At 31.7% G+C, this 21,554-nt stretch overlaps 2 protein-coding genes and 1 long non-coding RNA gene across 4 annotated transcripts; all 3 read left to right on the top strand.

The window, feature by feature from the left end:
* The first annotated feature begins 2,064 nt into the window (after window positions 1-2,064).
* On the top strand, window positions 2,065-3,814 carry LOC123215149 (vacuolar-sorting protein BRO1-like). 2 transcript variants are annotated; one of them, XR_006501958.1, is made up of 4 exons: window positions 2,065-2,756; window positions 3,175-3,210; window positions 3,348-3,445; window positions 3,749-3,814. XR_006501958.1 is itself a non-coding variant. In XM_044635220.1 (3 exons), the coding sequence occupies exons 1-3, from the start codon at window positions 2,250-2,252 to the stop codon at window positions 3,357-3,359; spliced, it is 555 nt and encodes a 184-aa protein (XP_044491155.1). In that variant the 5' UTR covers window positions 2,065-2,249; the 3' UTR covers window positions 3,360-3,807. The 2 variants fall into 2 exon arrangements, 1 of the variants encoding a protein (XP_044491155.1); XM_044635220.1 differs by having other exon boundaries at window positions 3,348-3,807.
* A 951-nt stretch (window positions 3,815-4,765) lies between these two features.
* Window positions 4,766-5,356, top strand: LOC123212788. The gene is made up of 2 exons (XR_006501613.1): window positions 4,766-4,907; window positions 5,004-5,356. It is a non-coding gene; the product is annotated as an uncharacterized LOC123212788 (long non-coding RNA).
* Window positions 5,357-8,667: 3,311 nt separating this feature from the next.
* Window positions 8,668-11,255, top strand: LOC123214889 (LEAF RUST 10 DISEASE-RESISTANCE LOCUS RECEPTOR-LIKE PROTEIN KINASE-like 2.5). The gene is made up of 4 exons (XM_044634900.1): window positions 8,668-9,454; window positions 9,582-9,659; window positions 9,806-9,877; window positions 9,962-11,255. The coding sequence occupies exons 1-4, from the start codon at window positions 8,713-8,715 to the stop codon at window positions 11,110-11,112; spliced, it is 2,043 nt and encodes a 680-aa protein (XP_044490835.1). The 5' UTR covers window positions 8,668-8,712; the 3' UTR covers window positions 11,113-11,255.
* Window positions 11,256-21,554: the final 10,299 nt, after the last annotated feature.

Genomic DNA, 21,554 nt, shown 5'->3' with positions numbered 1-21,554 from the left:
AAACAAATCATTAGTCTCCAGACAAAGATTGGAACAACTTCTTGTCAGTCGAGAATGGAATGAGATTGACAAAAAAGCCAAGAGGAAGAGAGGAGAAGGTCATCGTCGTCTTCAATCGCTAACGATGTGATTGGAAAAACTCTAGAGGGAAACGTTTATTTTTCAAACTTTAGGTGAGGAAATTTATTAGATTTTTAAAAATAAGACAAAAATATGATAAATTTTTACTTTTTTTAAATAGTTTTATTAAATGACAATTTTCTTCTGATAATAAAACAAAATTTAACAGATAGATGTGTATTTAGATTTTTAAAAGTAAATAGATATAAATTGGATTTGCACTAAACCTTGGGTGGGAATATGTCTTTTGGCCATTATATTATTCCAAAGAACTAAATATATTGACTAGAAGAAAGAATGCTTAGGGGCCAAATCGGGGAAATAAATATAAATACGCCCACATGATATTCCAAAGTACTACTAACATTAAAAAAAAAAACCCACGTACTCACCTTCAAATGCAGAAGTTTTTATTAGTTGACAGCGTAATCTTCATTGAAATATGAAAACTGTTTCAATGTGTATTGTGTAATTTTTTTGTTTTATCAAATTTATGATTTTCGGTTTTTATGATTTCAAGTTTGTTTGTGACTGAACTAGACTTTTTTGATGTGTAATTTTCAAATTTGATATTTTTAATTACGATGTGCTTTTTTAGATATGTTTTACGATATAATTACGAAATTTTTGATTGATTTTTTGATTTTATCGTTCATAAGCTATTTGAACGTGTAGTTTTCGAAATTCAGATATGCTTTTTAGATTTTCAAGTAATTTTTTGATTATTGACATTATAGGGTATTTCAATATATCTATTTATTCATAACATGTTATTTTCAATATAGTTTTCACGAATTAATTTTTTTACATTCGAATTCAGAAATATGAATTTTTTTTTTTCAAACGAACCCGTAGTAATTGATATTAAATAAAAATGAGAGTGAAAGTGAATATTTAAGTGATATAAGAAATGTATGTAATGAGAGTGAGAGTGAGGGAGTTTATATACATGTGATGAAGGGTAATTTTGGTATTTAAAAAAAATTAGGGTGTTTTTGCTTAGGAATATGAAATTTGGGTATTTTTACTTAGAAAGAGTGAAATTGGGCATTTTTACTTAATGGAGGGGTAATTTGGTCATTTATTACAATTTTCCTTATTATTATATCTTTATTTAACATCACTAGAAACCCCGTCTGAGGATAATATAAGAGAAAATTAATTAATTTAGATAAATTAAAATGATTTTCATGATTTTAATCAATACCGCAAAGATTATGTAGTCATAATCAAGAAAATAAAATAATGATAAATACAAGTATGCCTTCAATATAGCTTTAATTAATAACTAATTTCAACATAAAAAATTCACATTCATAAACAAAATTTTGTAAACTTAAACTGAAATTTAAAGAAAGGACAAGGATAATATAGGGTAAGGGACGAATAATAAATCCCTTAAAAAAATACAAAAGCCTTGAGTAGATATTTTTAGAAAGTTGGATCTCAAGAACAGAATGATGACATTCAGGGTGTGATTTGAATCTGATAGAAGATCTTATGGAACCGATTATGAATATCACTTAAAAAACAAAAAAAAAAAAGCTTTAGTGGGAAAAAATTAATGGGGAGGTAAGTATCTCATCGTTAAAATTAATATTTTAATAATTTTAACTATCAGTTATATATATTCTTCTAAAAACTGAACAAATTTATATTTTTGATGAGAGGTTTTTAATTTTCTTACAAAAAATATTTACAAACCTGTTGTTATAGGTCTTATAAGTATAAAGAAAACCAGAGATGTTTATGAACTAAACTAAACCCAAACATTCCTTATTTCATTTTTAAACATTCATAGTTATTATTATTTATTAAGTTTCTTTAGTTCACCATGTTAATAGGAAAATAAAATAAAATAAAAATAATAAAAAATAAATAATCCTGCGAATCCAAACCATCCATCTTTAGGTTCTTCGTCAATCTTCTCATTCAAATTTCTGATTTCACTCTCTCGAATCATGTCCAAGTCATCACCTTCCACCGTCCCCTCCTGTACCACCACCAACATCATGCTCGCCATTGTCAACAAGAAGACGTCTTCAATTGACTTCTAGCATCCCTTGCGCAACTTCATTTCCCTCACTTACTTTGAGCATGAAGTGATCAGTCTCGAGGATGATCTCCCCATGCTAAAGCAACTCGCTCCTACATCAAGCGCGTATTGGACCCCACGCTCTCCATGCGCCACAATCTCCATAAATTACTTCAAGGCCTTCTGCCTCGTGGAGACGCTCTTTCCTATCTCCCCTGACAAGGACCACATCAATACGATTACGTTTTTGTGGTATGATGCGTTTAAGACCAAGCAGAAGGCCAGTCAACAGAACATTCATCTAGAGAAGGCGGCAGTGCTGTTTAAATTGGGGCAGATTGGGTTGTTGTTTGATCGCGCCACCGTGGAGGGGCCGCAGGAGGCATCGCACACGTTCATTGCGGTGGCCGGAGCGTTTGCTTATTTGAGAGATAATGCGTCCACGAAGGTGAGTAAGGGGAGCTCCACGACGGTGGATGTCAGCCTCAAGTGTGCCGGAATGTTGGAGAAGTTGATGCTGGCCCAAACTCAAGAGTCTGTGTTTGAGAATACGATTGCTAAAAGGAGTACGCGTGGTGTTTGCGCTAAAATTTCTAGACATGTTAGTGCTTTTTTTTTAAGCTTCAGTAAATGTTTTCATATATTGAATTGTGATGAATTGAAAAACTGTTTAACATAAGTTTAGATTATGTAAGTATATAGATTTTACAGTGCTTAACTTTTAGGATTTTAAACATGAAAAGATTGCATATATATTTGGATATTGTAGTGCATGATTTGTGAGGTTTAAGGTTATGTTATGTTATCGATTTGTTTCTTTTAATATTAAAATTCGAGCAATATTAGTAATGTAAGTTTCGGTTGAACTGTGATTAGTATGGTTGTGAAGGTGGCTTGAGTTTTGATGTTGAGTTTGTTGATTTAAGAATGAAATTTTTTTAGGAAGGGTGAGGGACAGTGTTGTTGGGTTTTTCTGGTGTGATTTTGATGTAAAAGCCTTTTTTTTTTGTTTGTTGTAGTGTTCGTCGCCGACATCTCTGGCATTTTTCTTGTTGGTAAGTAGTTCCTCTTCCCGATTTGTTTTTTATATGCAATTCTTACAAAGATCGTAGTCATCTGTCTTAATCTTGAAAAAATGATTAAGTTGCTTCATTCTGATGTTTTATCAGCCTGCTAACTCTTATAATTGCAGAGTGCGCTTTAATATACTTGGATCCCGATTCAAGTCGTGCTGTTGTTGGATGGGCTGCAAAAACTTTTTCAACAGCAGTGTTTTTCTTATATGAGCAGGTTATATGCCTTTTCAAAAGTGGAAGCTGATTTTTGTAGTTTCATCTTCTTTATTAACGTCCTTCACAGTTTTTTTCCTTTATAAATTTATGATGTTTTTAGGTTTAATTTATCTTAGAGTATAACTATACGTGTGATATGTTTTGTTGTGGTTCTTCAACAGATCCTCCCAGATGATGCTTTTGTGCAGCAAATGATCAAATTTTTGTAGTTGTTTGATGCTGATGCTTAATAAAAATCAAATTTGTTATTGTTGATTTCTTGTGTGTACTCTTATTTTTATAATTCTATTTGATGCTCCAGAGTGCTGTTGCCTGGGACATGCTGAAAGTTTATAGCAATTTTGTTGATGTTCAAGAGAGACAAAGGCATGCTCTTTATGTATTTTAAAAACTGTTTGCACCAATATGATTCCAGAGGCCTTGATATGTGTAATGAGCTTTAGACAGTAATAACTGATTGTTTTGCAATACTATTTGACGCCATAGCTAAATTCTTTTTCTTGTTTTACTTATTGTGCATAATTTTTATAAAAGCTTTGTCCCTACATGTTATATGCTTAAAATATGTGCTGTTTTCTTGTTTGGTTTATGTATATATTTTAATAAGTTCAGTAATTCATTTTCAGGTTTAGCTTTAATTGTTCGTCAATTTTGTTGGACCAGAAACAAATCCATGATTGTTATTGTCTTAGTAATTTTGTAAATTTATTTTGAAGTTTTTGTGTTTTCTTATCTATATGATTGAATAAAAAAGTTTTGGCAAGCATTTTCTTGAGTCAGGGTTTTGGTTTCGTAATTGAATCTCAAATCATATCATCCTTTGGTCCGCATAACATTGTAATCTGTCTATTAAACTACTGCAGTTTCAAAGCTGATAAAATCAGTTTTTGAAATTGTTGTTTTAATGATTATGTTTAAATCGCAAGGGTGATCTGATTAAGGAAGGCATCCTCATGCAGGCATATGCTTAACAGTTTGTGCTTGCAAGTCAGTTACTAATTGTGGTATGGTTTTAACACATTGTTCTGGGTTTAGCAATATGTGTGCCAGAGTTAGATCACGTCAATTTTTTGAATCAGTGTATAATTTTATGCTTAGATGTTTTTGGCTGTTGAGTAAATTTTAAATGAGAACTTCATAATTTCTTGGCTGGCCTGCAGGAGGCCTGGGGCCTTGTATGTGCGTGTACCACTGCTACTTTTAAAGATTCTGTCTTTACTGGATAGGAGAATCCATGGGCTGTGTTGTTAGGAAGTCTTCTTTTTATGGTTCTACTGAATTATTTATAGGATATAAAGTGCAGTAATTTCCCTCACTTTTTTTCTATATGCTTTTTGTTGGGAAGCTTGCCAATTTTTCTGAAATATTCTAGGAAGAATTTCATCTGTGATTTCTGGTTTTTAGGATTGAACGGCTAGAATTGTTTGATGAATTTGAGGAGTGGCATATGATGCAGGCAAGTAAAAATCTTTCATTCATGTTTTGAAACTCAACCAATATTGCTCTTAGTTAATAACACGATCTGATTTCGTCATTTGTGGGCCTGCACCAAATAGAGTTGCCTAAATGTCCTGCTTGGAACTTGGGAGGCTGGCTCACTGTTCATATGGACTATGGAATAGTGGTTGCATTTCCATACAAGCTCTTTTAATTTATAGATCTATCAATGATGCCATGGTAAGTCCATTGCCATAAAATAAAATTTTAGGTATTGGCTAAAGGAATATAAACAATCTTCCCTGCAGCATACGTCATTTCATTTGTCTGATCCACTTGTAAAAGCTCTTTAGCTTTAATTTTAGCTATTTTATTTAGTGGGATTAATACAAATGTTAGCTTTCACCTGAAATAAAGTACCCTGAACATCTAATAGCTGAAATTATTGAAGCATACACCATTTCGTTTGTCATAAAATTGTATGTTTACAAAGAGTTTACATGTCAAAATTGTCACAGTTCATAATATGAACTGCAATTTTGTATACTGCAAGATCAGAAAGATTATTCAAGATCTCGGGTTCTCAAATTCCCATAACCTTTTGTAAATTAGAAATGATCTTTCCCCCTTCATTTTTATGATGAACTTTCCTAGAAAAAAATTGTTCAAGAACTGTGTTTAAAAGCTAGACAACATGAAAGCTTTTTGACAACCTTTTTGTTCGATAGGTATTATATTTTTAACATGACACCATTGGATAGGATGAGATGCTTCAAATTCATATATTTCCAAATATTATTGATAAGATGAGATGAAGGTATGACTAGATGCTCTCCCAAATATAAAATTAAATTAAAAAAATAGGTGGTGACTTAATGACAGAAAATATAGTGTAAATTTGTTGTTTGCCCATTGGACCTCATAATTTTACACTTTGCATTGGTCTCTTATTAAAGTTTTGCTGTACAAGATGACTTGAGGATGGGGCACATTTGTCTGTATTCTCTCCTTTATGTGGCCCAGGTTTCATGTGAATGCCCTTCCTGGTCATGTTTAAGTATATATTAACCCAGGATTTTCTGTGCAGGTTAACTCTTAGCAGCTTTATTATATTCTGATATTTTGCTCAAATTTCATTATTCATTGACTCTCTCTGTTTTCATATGTGTGTTGGGGTAATGTTAAAGAAATGTCCTAATTTTCTCAATGATTTTCGGTGGGTTGCTTCATGTTTCAAATATGAGCACCACCTGAGTTACTTCTGCTCGTGACTTACTTAAGGAGGATGAGAAGTCAAAGTTCTTGTTGTGAAGTCAATGTTCCCTGACAAAATAGCTCTCAGATAATTGATGTTTGGGTTGCTTGGTTTTGAATATTTTTCATGCATGTTTGATATTCAAATAGGTTAGTTTTGAAAACAATACTCATGACTTCCTACCTGAATTCTCATCTTGATTCCGATGTTCTACTTCTTATTGATGCTTGCATCTTCGTTCAGACTACGTATTATGATGACCTATGTTTGAAAATTGCTTTTCGTGCTAGTTTCCAATACTGAGGGCAACAAAACCTTCAAATTGAACTGATTATAAGTGCTCATTTTATCTTTCCAATGATGTATATATATGTTTGGTTTCCAGTCATAAGTTGTTATGTTCGAATGATTCGATCTATTTTGGTTTCCTTTGTTTGATAATTAGTTTGTGGAAAAAATATATGATTGAATGTGTCTATGTGTGTATATATATGTTTTGCACATTTTAATCATATAATCTGTATTCACAATTTGTAGATGCGTAAAACGATAAGTAAATCATGAAACATTTGATTGTACGTGATACATAGATTCTTATATTACTTGTAACAATTTTTTAGTTTTGATTATAAGATAATATTATTATAATAGAAAATTTATAGTTTTTTATTCTTATTTTTTTTATAATTGTGAATCATATGAAAATTTTGAGATAATTGTGATTAGAACATATTCAATATCAATGAATATTTTAAGAATCAAAATTTTATTATCAATATTGTTATAATGATGAGGTTATTCATTATTGATAATTATGTTTAGTGATAAAGGGTATTTATCACTAAACATATTTTGAGAATCAAAATTTTATTATCTATATTATTATAATGATAAGAATATTCATCATTAATATTTAATGTCAATGAATATTTTGATAATCAAAATTTTATTATCAATATTGTTATAATGACGAAGATATTCATTATTGATATTATGTTTAGTGACGGATAAATATTGTTATACCGATAAAAATATTTATCATTGATATTATACTTAGTGACCAATAAATATTGTTATGACGACAGAGATATTTATTGTTGATATTATATATAAGGATCGATAAGTATTATTATAACGATGAGATATTCATTATTGATATTATAAATAGTTATGGATAAACATTGTTATAATAACGAGATATTTATCGTTGATATTACTATTTTTAATGATGTGATTTACACCTCTTGATATTTATATTAATGATGAGACTTTTCTTTTTGTTATTAATAATGATAGAGGTTATAACAATAGACGACGACGATATTTGTCTTATCATTGCCTAAAACTTAATCTTGAATTTGTTGAAAGTGAAGATGAGGAAATTGCTAGAAGCTTGCAATGGTGAGACTCTGGTGCACGATGGAATCCAAAGCTTCGAGATGCCTCCAAAGCTCTTTGTTTCTTCAAATGTTGAAATTGGTGCAAACTGAGTGAATCACTGAAGAATGTATCTAGAGTGAACTATTCCATTTCTTTTTTTTGTGATGTATCAAATACAAAATGGAAAGCAAGTTCTTGTTTCAAATATGCCAATGTATAAATAAGACTCATTTTTTCTGGCATTGAATTTTGAACACCCGAGTGTTTATCGATTCACTGAAATATGCAGCTTTAAATCATAATTTATATATAGTAATGCACCACTGGATTCATTGTTTCTCTTCTCAATTATCCTTTTTTATCCTAAATCAGGCATGACAGAAAAAACTAAATCCACTCTGTTTTTGTCTGGTAACTTTTAAAATACTAGGAAATACTCTCCCTCAAACTTACAAGCCATTATCGAATCCTAATTCCATTAAAACAATTTTCACGCAAAGATGAGTAATTATTTGTAAATAATATTACATGGACAAACATTTTTTTACTAGTACTGTTCTTCATCTGGTGGCTTGTTCTTTTTTCTGTGAATGCTATTACATCTTAGTAAATGATCCAACCTCCACGATCGCACTTATTTTTCAAAAGGCCGTTTGTTATTTTGCCATGTTGAGTGGGCACCTTGAATTTTCTCCAAATTTAATCACAAACAAAGCCGTGTCCTCCACGTCTAATTGACTTGGAAGAGTCAAGCAGGTATATGTTGACAAAGAGAGTGGAATTATATTAAGCCTTCACATTTTAATGTGATTTAACCCTATCAAAAGCAAGTTTGTTTCCACACAGCAACTGGTCTGACTAGTTTGGCTAACAAGTTTCACTTAGCCTCTCATCTTGTGCGTGCAGTGGACGCATATATAGTGATGGGTCCGAGGTGCTATGTTCTTCTGATGTAGTTTCAGGACCATCATTTTCATTTTTACAGACTTTTAGTATTATAGACGACAAATTGACCAATTCCTTTAGAATCACAAGAAAGTTCAAACCAATGACTACCATGCATTACAAACCCAATACTGTAGCAAAGATAACTTCTGAATGGAAGTCGCTTTTTAATTTTGTCTAGTAAATGTTAACTATTTCCAATTTCCAACATATTTTTATATCCAAATTGGTGGTATTTGGGAGAAACCATGGGAAGAAGGGAATCATCAAATTCATCAAACATTATGTTTTCTGTGTTGTTCTTTCTATTCATTGGTGTACAACAAGTTGCATGTTCTTCTTCATGTGGAGACATCAAAGACATACGATTCCCGTTCCGGTTAAAGGCCAATCCATCGGACATCCGTGATTCTGATTGGGAACTTACTTGCGAGAGCAACAAACTCATCCTACAATATGGTTCTGGAAAATACTATGTGAAAGAAATTTCTTATGATTATGGGATAATTAATGTTGTTGATGTTGAGTTAGCCAATCGAAGCTGTGGCGCCCTTCCATCCCAACCTCTTTCATTCTCTGCAACTTCTGACGGTTATGACAACAGAAAGGGAATTTTATTAGAATTAGAATCTTCCCCGTATGTAGGAGGACAATTGAAGTACTACACAGAAGCCCTGTTTTTGAAGTGCCCCTCGAATTTCAGTCATCCCTCGTACATAAGAGTTCCTTGTCTGGGCGGAAACCAGTCTCATGTTTATGTCTACAATGCTAGTAGCTCAGAAACAGCCTCTTATCACGATTCATGCTCGTTCATTTCAAGTATTCCTATGCTTCTTCCTCTTCAGGCAAATCTTTCCTATGAAACCATCCAGAATTTTCTGCAGTTAGGGTTTGATCTTCGCTGGAACAGATCGGTTTGTTTTTCATATAATGAAATACTCGACAGGTTTTGGCTCATCCAAGATACAAAACAACTCTATTGCTCCAGAAGTAAGCTTATTTTTCTGTATACATACGTGTTGAGGTTGTGTTGAATATTTTTAATTGATTTATATTTTCTCAATTTTTGTGAATGATCGGTCCGCGCTTAAATTCTATTTCTTGCACGTTTATGCAGGCATTTTTGGTGACTATCTGTCATACTTGTGGGATTACATGCTTGAACCCTTACGAGAAGTATTTCATTATTTTTCTGGTATATTTTACATGACCAAATTATTGTTCTTATTGCGTTGCGTCCTATATTTATTAAACAAAATTGTTGCCCTCTGTGCACGGTTTCTGTCAGAATTTTCCTTCACAATTATTTTTCTCAGCTTTTCTTTCGGTGTGATTCTGTAGATACCAGTGATCCACATTTGGACATGTGGGGGTATGGCACAAGGGACGCACTCTTTGTATGCTTTCTGTGGGGTAATTAAAATCTTGCTCTATGGCATGAACTCTTAGCTAGAAATATTGAGACATTGAGTTAACTTTCTTTTTTCACGGTTGCAGTTGTTCTTATCGTCAGATTTATCCTTGCTCCGACGGTTTTACTTGTGTATATTTTCATCAAGTATACGAAAACAAGGAAAACGGTGGATACCGTAGAGAAATTTCTTCACAGTCAGCAATCCTGGATGCCCAAAAGGTATTCCTACTGTGAGATAATTGCAATGACAAACGGTTTCAGCTATGAATTAGGCCAAGGTGGCTTCGGATCTGTTTACAAAGGGCAGCTTCATAATGGTTGTTTCATTGCTGTTAAGGTGTTAAAAAACTCTAAATTTAGTGCAGAAGAATTCATCAATGAGGTCTCCACAATCGGTAGAATTCATCATGTCAATATTGTGCAATTATTGGGATTTTGTTCGGAAGGACACAATCGTGCTCTTGTGTATGAGTATATGCCTAATGGATCTCTTGATAAGCACATCTTCTCAAAGGGACGTAAAAGAAAGTCATTTACTTGGAAGAAACTCCATGAAATAGCTATTGGAACAGCTCGGGGGATTGAATATCTACATGGAGGATGTGATGTTTGCATTCTTCATTTCGATATTAAGCCTCATAACATCTTGCTTGACCACAATTTTATGCCAAAAGTCTCTGATTTTGGCCTTGCAAAATTTCATCCAAAGGAAAATGATTTTGTGTCCATTAGTATTACAAGAGGAACAATAGGATACATAGCTCCTGAGTTGATTTCAAGAAATTTTGGGATGATTTCTTCCAAGTCAGATGTTTATAGTTTTGGAATGTTATTATTAGATTTGGTTGGAGGGAGAAAGAATTCTTTTTCAATGGAAACTCCTTCAAGCAAAGAATACTTCCCGTTATGGGCATATGACCAAATATTGAGGGGAGGAGATTTAGAAATTCAAGATGAGGCTGAAAATGAAATTGGGATTGGTAGAAAACTATGCATAATTGGGTTGTGGTGCATACAAGTGAATGCATCAGATCGTCCATCAATTACCAAAGTAAGGGAAATGTTAGAAGGAAGCATTGACAACTTGGATATGCCTCCTAAACCTTTTTTTTCTTCTTCTGAACATTGCTCTATAAGGGATGAGATTTTAATGGAATTCAGTTCTACAGGTTCATCAGAGCAATTGTTATCTGAGTTAATGGAGGGAAGCTTGTATATTGATGGCAATGTTTAGTTTAATTTCCAAATAAAATGTGTAAATTTTAGATAAACCTGCATTCACTAGCGGTTTTATATTAATGTGGTCAATATTTGGAATTTTTTTATATGATATAGGTAAAATATTAATATAATTTTTGATGTTTTGTTGACCTTTTACACGTCATTGTTATTCCTTGAATTCCTAGATTTTATTATTACATTAAAAGATAAAAATGTCATTTTTACACAAAATAAAAAACAACAATTAGAAAAATATTTTAAATGTATAATTTTCTCATATAGATAATATTTATACATTTAACCTTTTCTATTTTTTCCTTTCTCATTATTGTATCTTTCTTTTCTTCTTGCGTTTATTATTTTGAATAAATGTCAATCTCTATTTTTCCTTTTCTTCTCCTACTCCTTTTCCATTATTGTATATTTCTTCTTTTTCTACTAATTTCATTTAATAAATGTCAATCTACTTGTTCCCCCTTTTTTTTTCCTACCAAGAAAAATTGATATTGAATAAAACTTTCAACTCACTTGTATTCTAATATTATCTAAGAATATATACAACTAAGATACATGCCAATAAGGAAAGAAAATATATAATAAAATAATTACGTAGCTAGACAAAGGTCCTATAGTGTGTACAAGGTAATTAAATATTTAGTCATATAAACTATATTAATTAGAATATGTCAATCTATGTCAATCATATCAATCTGTATTAATTAGAATATTTAACCATGTCAATCTATATCATGAGAGTATCAAATATGCTAAATTTAGTTTAGGCTTTAGTCATCTGAGTGACATGCCTATGTATTTAGGGCATGTGGATTAATTTGTTTAGTAACGCGACAAATTCTAACCATATAAGTTGGGAGTGCATTTCATTTGTTTTAGTGTAATTTATTGTTTTATCCTTTGTTAATATAATAATAAAATCACCCTCACCAATTAATAAAAATTTGAATTATCAATGTGATTATTTTTATTAAAATTACAAAAATGGCCCTATTAAAATGCAAATTTAATTGATCAATTTATCCTCTAATAATATTTAAATTACCAATTTATCCTCCAATAATTTTAGTTTACTATTTTCCTTTTTTAAAAAAAAAATGTTTGCTTATTATTTATTGGTTCTTCTGTTATCTTCATCACCAACTGTCAATGAAATACCCTAAATATAACACCCTTCTCTAAATGTATACCCTATATGAAATATGAGCTGAAAAGACATGCACTAAAGTGCTTGCATGATATTAAATAGCTAACCTTCAAGTGCTTGCAAAAAGGTGTAATATAAAATCATCAGAAATGCCTTAATCTCATAAATCATAAATAATATCCTATGGTACAAGTGTCTGAAAAGTCAATATAAAAAGAACCAATGCATAAGTACACACCATAAAATCTTAAACTGAAATAAATACATAAAATCTGAAAAAGATAATATTGCCCCTTAACCTCATGCAATGACTTGAGTTGGATTGTTGGCTCCCTTGTATGCTCTGTTATTTACCTTTACTTGAAAAACCAGTAAAAGGAACGCGTAAGTGAAAAACACTTAATATGTAAGTGACCTCTCAACATTTACCTACGCTTATCCGTCTATTCTCAACACGTTCATGCCTTAAATACATAGGCATGTCAAACAAACTACTAAGACCTAAGTTGAATTAGACCTATTTGACGCCCTTATGAAACCAATAGACATTCTAGATGTCTACTAATTACTTGGCCTCGCACACATGTTGGTTGGACTATTGAGTTAACTAGTTATGATCACACAAAAAAACTAGTCACAGTCCCTACTTTTTCACATATAGATAGTTGCAAGACTGCTTAACTGAATTACCATTCTTGGATGACCCTTACCACAGACGTACATGATGCATCCCGCTAACTATGTGAGGAATAAATTGACTAAAAATGAGCCAATAATGTGTCTTGTCATTAAGTGCATGATGCTCTTGATGGGTATCTATCTCTCATATAACCTTACTGTTTTTATATATAACACCATTTACACACACAATTGGTGGCAATTTAGCTATACACCATTTTCTTCAACTTTTCTTATTTTCAATTTGGATTTGACTCAGTCAAGGTTTTGTGTCATCTTCAACAAAATCAAATAGCTTTGATTTGCTAGCTAACGCTTGAATGAAAAATACTCAGTAAATAGGTGATCTCTTACCATCATGCACACAATAAAACTCATAAACCTAACGTTCCTTCAGTAAGTCTCCATATGGTTACTAACGGATGTTTTTCGGCATCTTCCTATGCCCATCCATCTTCTCTTAGCACCCTTGTATCCTAAATATATAGGCAATATTACAATTAAGGCCTAAACTAAACTTGCATATTTTATGCCCTCTTGATATGGACTAATATGGTCAAATATTCTAGTTAATATGGATTGATATAGCTGAAATGGACTGACATATTCTAATGATATGGATTGAAATATTCTAATTAATATGAATTGATATGATCAAAAATATTTGTTACCTTGTATACAAAATAAAACCCTTGTCTAGCTGCTTAATTATTTTATTGTATATTTTCTTTCTTTATTGACATGTATCTTCGTTGTACATATTGTTAGAAAATATTAGAATACAAGTGAATTGGAAGTTTTACCTAGTATCAATTTTTCCTGGTAGGAAAAAAAAAGGAGCAAATAAATTTACATTTATTAAATGAAATTAGTGGAAAAAGAAAAAGGAATATACGATAATGGAAAATGAGTAGGAGAAGAAAAGAAAAAATAGAGATTAACATTTATTGAAAATAAATAAATGCAAGACGAAGAGGAAGAGACAATAATGAGAAATGTAAAAAATAGAAAATAAATGTATAAATATTATCAATATGAGAAAATTATACATTTTAAATATTTTTCCAATTATTGTTTTTATTTTGTGTAAAACTGATATTTTTATCCTTTTACATAACAATAAAATATAGAAATTTAAGGAATAACAATGATGTGTAAAAGGTCAATAAAATATTAAGGATTTTATTGGTAATTTACTTATACATTATAATAAAAATTTTAAATATTGACCACATTAATATAAAAATTAGAGGTGTGCATAATTCGGTTCAAACTGTAAAACTGAACCAAATTGCTTAAAAATTATGGTTTGGTTTGGGCTAAAATTTTTTAAACCGTTTTTTTAGTTTGGGTTGTAATTTAAATGATTTTCAAATCAAACCAAATCATAAATCGTATTTTTTAAAAAATACATATATATAACTATGTTTGACAAAATTTTACAATAAGTAATTAAGTGTACAACTTATTTTTTTATATTTATTTTATCATTTTCTTTATATATATATTATATTTATTTTACAAGTATATATTATGTTTTAGAAAACTACAATTCACTTAATTTTATTAAATGATATATATATTTAAAAATGAATGATTTTAAAAGATTTAAATTAAGGTAGTTGAATTGTGTGTCGTATTGTATATTAAAACCTAATTTACTATGTCTTGTATCATATTATATTATATGTCTTTTAAAAATTAAAATAATAAAATATTATAATTGACACGTCATTATTTTAAAAAATATCACAAACATCCTTAATATTTTAAAATATTTTGTATACACCCTTAATGTACTATCTTTTTCTCTAAAAAAAGATGTATTAGTTCGTATCAATAATATATATCGTATTATAAGATATGTATTGTATCATGTGATATGCTTATTGTATCATATTAATTTAATACACCTTATAATACGTATCGTTTTCTATCTATATTATATCGTATCATATAATATAATACGTAACGTGTATTTTAGGATATTGATAACTATAATTCAAACTGTATTTTTTCAGTTTGGTTTGAAAAATCTATCAAAATGCACCAAATCGGACCATGCACACTCCTAATAAAAATCACTAGTGAGTGCATGTTTATTTCAAATTTACACTTTCCATTTGAAAATCTTAGTAAAAGATCCAACCTCCAGGACGGCAATAATTTTTCAAAAGGCCCTTTGAATTTTTTCCATTGTGAGTTGGCACCTTGAATTTTCTCCAAATCTAATCACAGACAAAGTCATGTCCTACACATCGAATTGTAAATCGACAAAGAGAGTAGAATTATATTAAGCCTTCAAACTTTAATGTGCTTTAACCCTGTCAAAAGCAAGTTTGTTCCCATATGGCTACTGGTCTGACTGGTTTGGCTAGTAAGTTTCTCTTGGCCACTCATCTTGACTATAAGTTCCTCACGTTTATCGTGATTGTATATTCCCCTTCTGATGCGCGTACAGTGGACGCATAGTGGTGGGTCTGAGGTGTTATGTTCTTCTGATGTAGTCTCAGGACCATCATTTTCATCTTTATAGACATTTGGATCGAATCCGGCCCTTGTGTTTACTGCTTTAATGGAATCCAAAAAATAGGCCTTCCATGCCAGTAGTATTACAGACGCTTGAAGGTGATTTACAAAGCTTGGAGATGCCTCCAAAGCCCGTTGTTTCTTCAGATATTGAAATTATTGCAAACTGATTGAGTGCTGAAAAATGTAATCTAGAGTGAACGATAGATACCATTTGTTTCTTCTGAATTGGAAATGGAGCTAGCCTATTTGCTGTATCAAACACAAAATGGAAAGCAAGTTCTTGTTTCAAATATGTCCATGTATGTATAAATAAGATTCATTCTAAAATTCCAACGCTTGGTTATTGATTTACCAAAATATGCAGCTTTTGAATTTCTTTTTTGGAACACATACATATCCTTGCTTTTACCATACATGTTCCTTACCATACATTTCATTGTTCTTCTGCTAAACCATCAGAGAAATACTTAATCGAGGTTCATGTCAATTGGTGCAAATGGATTGAAGCACTGAAGAATGTAATCTAGAGTAAATTGTTTCATATTGTAAAAACAAAAACTGATGATGTTTTATTCTTCTCAAGGAATGAAAACAGGTGTTACTAAACGGTGCCGTCAGTTGGTGTTCAAAATGCACCGCTTTAGCTTTCGGTTTCTTGTTAATCTTTCTTCCTTTCTTTACAATTATACATAATAAAAAAGTTTAGAAGAATTTATAAATATGTTCATTATTCTGTCTTTACATGTACAGAAGAATTGTCTATGTTTTTGCCTTTACGAGTGTCAACGTGTAAAACTAAGGGTATAAATATCCTAGTAGTTTAAACTGCAAGATTTGGAAATATTGAACCACAACCTTGTGGGGTAACCATATATATAAAACAAAAATTGTGTAAAGGAAGTGGCTTCCAGACTCCCTTTTTTTAATCTTTAGCCCTATCTTCTCCATTAGTAGGAGGTAGAATAGTATAACAATGGTTCGAAAAGTTGAGAAGAATTTATAAAATTGTTCATTATTTGCTTTATTTATCAAATTGTTTAATCCTTCTGTTTTATAAAGTTGTTAACTCCAAAAACACTCCATAAAATAACATAAACAACTTGTTTGATTCAAGTTATAGTAATTTTGTGGTTATATAGTAGTCAGTTCTCTAGTAATATGCATTTTTATTCTTTAGTGAAGAGCACTAAATCTCTACAGTAAATACTGATCTTCATCTCGCGGCTTTTCTTTTCTTTTCTCTTTTTCTGTGAATGCTATTACATCTTATTAAACGATCCAACCTCTAGGACTACAATTATTTTTCCACCAAAAGACTTATTCCCACCCAAGGCATAGTGAAATCTCAAATACATATCCACCAACCTTAAAAAACTCAAACACCTATCTATTACCTAAATTTTGTTAGGATTAAGAGTAAAATCATTATTTTACTAGTAATATTAAAAAAAATTATAATTTTTCCTTTTTCCCCCTAGGTTTTGAAAACCAATAATTTCACCCCACTTTAAACACTTTTCTAGTTTTGAAAAGTGGCTATTTCACCTCCAAATCTCTATGATTCTTCCCTCCCTCTTCGGTGACCATCCAACACGGTAGCAACTAAGAGGAGACTGCGACAAAGGTCTCTTAATCGACAGAGATGAAGCATCAACGAAGAGACAAAGAGACGAAGAGACATCTTTGTCTCTATCAACAAAGAAACGTCTTTGCCTCTTCGTCATCGTCCAGGAAGAGACAAAGATCATCTCCGCCTCCTCTTGGACGGCTACAAAGAGATGGAGATATCTCTTCCTCGATGGAGATGAAGAACTGTTTTTGTTGACTTCCTTTCATTGACAGAGAAGAAGAGATGTCTGCCACCGTCTCCTCTTAGTTGGCGTTGCGTCGGATGGTCGTCAGAGAGGGAGGGAAGAATCCCAAGTTTTGAAAATGGGGTGAAATTATTGGTTTTCAAAATCTATGAAAAAAAATAAAATTATAATTTTTTAATATTACTAGTAAAATAACAGTTTTGTCTTTGATTTTAACAGAAAATTCTAATATAAATTGGGTAATGGATGGGTGTTTGGATTCTTAAAAGTTGATGGGTATATGTTTGAGATTTCACAGTACCTTGGGTGGGAATAAGTCTTTTGGCCTTATTTTTCAAATGGCCATTTGAATTTTTGTCATGTTGAGTTGGCACCCTGAATTTTCTCCAAATTTAATCTCAAATAAAGCCGTGTCCTACACATCGAATTGACTTGGAAGCGTCAAACAATTATATGCCGTGTCCTACACATCTAATTCACCCGGAAGAGTCAAACAATTATATATCCACAAGGAGAGTTGAATTATATTAAGCCTTCACACGTTAATGTGATTTAACCTTATCAAAAGCAAGTTTGTTTTCATATTGCAACTGGTCTGACTAGTTAGGCTAAAAAGTTTCACTTAGCCTCTCATCTTGACTATAAGGATTCTTTTTGCCATTTATCAAGAGGGTTCCCATCTGGTGGGTGCAGTGGACGCATAGTGGTGGGTCTGAGGCGTTATGTTCTTCTGATGTAGTTTCAGGGCCATCATGTCCATCTTTATAGACTTAGTATTATAGACGACAAATTAACTTGAAATATCATTACTCACAATTAGTATATCCAAGTTCAGCTTTATTTCTGTGGACTGTGTTTCTCCAAATCACGCCATAACCGAGTCTATTTCGTTTCTTAGTAGACTTGATAATTGAGTAGAAATTTTTTCTCTCAGGTAAGTCATGTTCGAAGAAATTTCATACTAGAACCAACATGGATGAAATTGAGTAGCAAGAGGTAATTAAAATTTTTGATAACCATACTGCATGCAAGTTTCCAATTTACATTACATTATATTGTCTATACAAATTGCAGGAGGGGAGGAACTATGTCAAGGGAAAAGTCGTCAACTTTTTAAAGATCTTTCTCAAAAATATGTTTAAATGATCACTGTGATTATTAATCACCGAATATAAGTTCAAAACAATCACATTACAAGAGAAAATTAATTTTAAAACATGGAAATAAGGTGATTAAAGATAAAGTAGTATCCATTTCGTACTTAAAAATTATGTGCATATGGTTTTATTCTGGTTAATAAACTTATTGCCACTTAAAGTTTAATTCATTGATAAAGTCTCATCTACTAATTTAAAAAAATATAAATACTCACTCATCTTTGAGTAGAGTTAATGAATTTCATTGGAGATACTAGTAAATAAGACAATTTTTAATTTTTAATATAAATTAATATTATTAATTAGATTTTTATTATTAGTTAATATGAAAAATTGTTTCATCATCCTTTCGATTCCTTCTTCAACGAAAGATTGGAAATTTAAATGATGGTGAAGAAAATGATAAGATATGGCAAACCCCGTCTCCAGGATCTCTGGCTCTTTTTTTTATGTACAACTCTTCATCATTAATCCCATTTCTTCTTTTGAGTTAAACCTGCTTCTTCTTCTCCTTGATCTTCTTTCCTAAAACTAACTATGTATATACCGTTTTATCATTATCATCATCATTGGCGCTTGCATTAGAGAGCTTCATGCCCAAGAAAACAACTTTAGTTATTGTAAAAAAACTACTGAAGTGTTGGATTATTGGAATAAGTAAGAACAGATGCAAATGATATAATGGAAGCAAGTGAAATTAAGACTGAATGTTCTGATCTTTATTCATCCACAACAAACTATTTATACATTCTTGAAATAACAAATTAGCCTAAACTTGATGCAAAAATCAAGGATTGTAACAACAAAAATATAAACAAATTATAGCTAAAAATAACCAAAAACATCTCAACAACTTGATGACAAAGTCTCCTTAAAATCTGCAAATTCTGAATTTTTTAATCATTTGACCTAGTTTTTTGGCACCTAAAATGACATGACTGCAACACTCCTCCTTGGCTTCTAGGTGACACACACCTATCTTTTGCTTAAGATTTTCAAATCTTTCCTTAGGCAAAAACTTAGTAAAGATATCTGCAAGTTGATCTTCAGAATTGCAGTGAACAAATAACACTTTATTTGATTGTTGAACTTCTCTGATAAAGTGAAACTTAATTTTAATGTGTTTTGTTTGACCATGAAACACTGGATTTCTTGAAATTGATACTGTTGAAATGCTGTCCACCATGATCTTAGTTGCTTCTATTTGTTTCTTTCCTAGGTCATCAAGAAGTTTCCTTAACCAGATAGTCTGATTTACTGCAGATGCCCTAACTATGTATTCTGCTTTAGCTATTGATTGGGTTGTGGTTTCTTGTTTCTTAGAACTCCATGTGAAACTTCTAGAACCTAATGAGAATATGTATCTTGAAGTGTTTTAAGAGTCATCAACACTGCCTCCCCAATCACTATTTGAATAGCCTATCAACTCTACCTTATTTTCAGTAGACTTAGAGTACATGACACTAAGGGCAACAATCCCTTTGATATATCTTAATACTCTTTTGGCAACAGTGTAGTGTTTCTCACTTGGAGAGTGTATGAACCTAGAAAGCACACTCACAACATATAATATATCAGCGTTAGTGGTTGTGAGGTACAGAAGGCTACTTATCAAACTTTTATACATACTTGTGTCCACCTTACTTGAGTTGTCTTCTTTACTCAGCTTATCACCTGTTGTCATAGGAGTGGAGATTGGTTTGCAGTCTTCCATTCTAAATTTCTTAAGAATATCCATGACATACTTATGTTGACAAATGAAAATTCTAGAATTAGATTGCATAATTTCCATTCCTAGAAAATACCTCATGATGCCAAGGTCTGTCATCTCAAAGACTTTCTTCATTTAATCCTTGAACTCTTGTATAAACTCATAATGATTTCCTATTACAAGCATATCATTCACGTAAATAGAGACTATCAGTTGATGTGTTTTATCATTTTTCACATATAAGGTGGTTTCACTGTGGCTTTTGTTGAAAGCAAGTTGAATCAAGTGTCCATCTATTCTTTCATACCAAGCCCTTGGGGCTTGTTTAAAGCCATACAAAGCCTTTTTTCAGAAGATACACACAATTCTCTTTTCCTGGTATTGCATATCCATCTGACTGTTCTACATATATTTCCTCATTAAGAAATCCATTTAAAAAGGTTGATTTAACATCTAGGTGTTGAATTTGCCAGGAGTTTTGAGCAGTGAAGGCAATAAGTAGCTTTAAAGTGTCGTGTCTTGCAACAGGGGCAAAAGTCTCATAATAGTCCACACCATGTTGTTAAGCATAACCTTTCACCACTAACCTGGCTTTATGTTTGCATATTGAGCCATCAAGGTTGAGTTTTGTCTTGAATATCCATTTGACTCCTATGACTTTATGGTCTTTTGATCTTTCCCTTAGTTGCCATGTCTCATTCTTATTGATCATCTCCAATTCTTCTTGCATTGCTCTTTTCCAAGCTTGAGAGTTATTTGCTTCATCAAAAGTTATAGGTTCAGAGATTGCCAAATTGCACCTCTAAAGAATGTCTTGTAATGATCTCATGCTTCTCACTGGTGTTTCATTAATGTTGTCTTTAAAATCTTGATCGTTAAAGGAGAAATTTGGTTGCACATTTATGTGTTCTTCCTAATCCCAAGCTGATGCCTCATCAATCTTTACATCTCTGCTCAAAATAATTTTATAATCTTGAGGAGAGAAAATTTTGTATCCTTTAGTTGAAGTGCCATAGCCAACTAGTATGCCTTTATTAACTCTGTTGTCTAGTTTTTTTCTTTTAAACTCTGGAACAAGGAAGTAGCATATGCTTCCAAAGACTTTTAAATGTTTCACAGAAGGTTTGATACCATTCCAGACTTCATATGGTGTCTTATTTTTCAAGGCTTTTATTGGTAGTCTATTCAGCAAGTACATTACAGTATTAATAGCTTCTGCCCAGAACATGCTAATCATCTTTTTTTCAAACATGAGTCATCTAGCCATTTCTATAATGGATCTATTTTTCCTTTTAGAAACACCATTTTGTTATGGTGTGTATGGTGTGGTCAATTGTTGTTCAATACCAATAATCCTACAAAATTCAGTAAATTGGTTAAAAGTAAATTCACTACCATTGT

The sequence above is a fragment of the Mangifera indica genome, chromosome 4 (genome assembly GCF_011075055.1).
Source record: "Mangifera indica cultivar Alphonso chromosome 4, CATAS_Mindica_2.1, whole genome shotgun sequence".
Taxonomy (NCBI): Eukaryota; Viridiplantae; Streptophyta; class Magnoliopsida; order Sapindales; family Anacardiaceae; genus Mangifera; species Mangifera indica.
This window is presented reverse-complemented; position numbering and strand designations above follow the sequence as displayed.

What these genes read in the sequence shown, in the direction of transcription:
- LOC123214889 (XM_044634900.1), top strand. Translation starts at nt 8,713, where the DNA reads ATGGGAAGAAGGGAATCATCAAATTCATCAAACATTATGTTTTCTGTG. An exon ending in ACAACTCTATTGCTCCAGAA is followed by an intron (nt 9,455 to 9,581) that starts GTAAGCTTATTT and finishes ACGTTTATGCAG; the next exon opens with GCATTTTTGGTGACTATCTG. An exon ending in AGTATTTCATTATTTTTCTG is followed by an intron (nt 9,660 to 9,805) that starts GTATATTTTACA and finishes GTGATTCTGTAG; the next exon opens with ATACCAGTGATCCACATTTG.
- LOC123215149 (XM_044635220.1), top strand. Translation starts at nt 2,250, where the DNA reads ATGCTAAAGCAACTCGCTCCTACATCAAGCGCGTATTGGACCCCACGC. An exon ending in GCGCTAAAATTTCTAGACAT is followed by an intron (nt 2,757 to 3,174) that starts GTTAGTGCTTTT and finishes TGTTTGTTGTAG; the next exon opens with TGTTCGTCGCCGACATCTCT.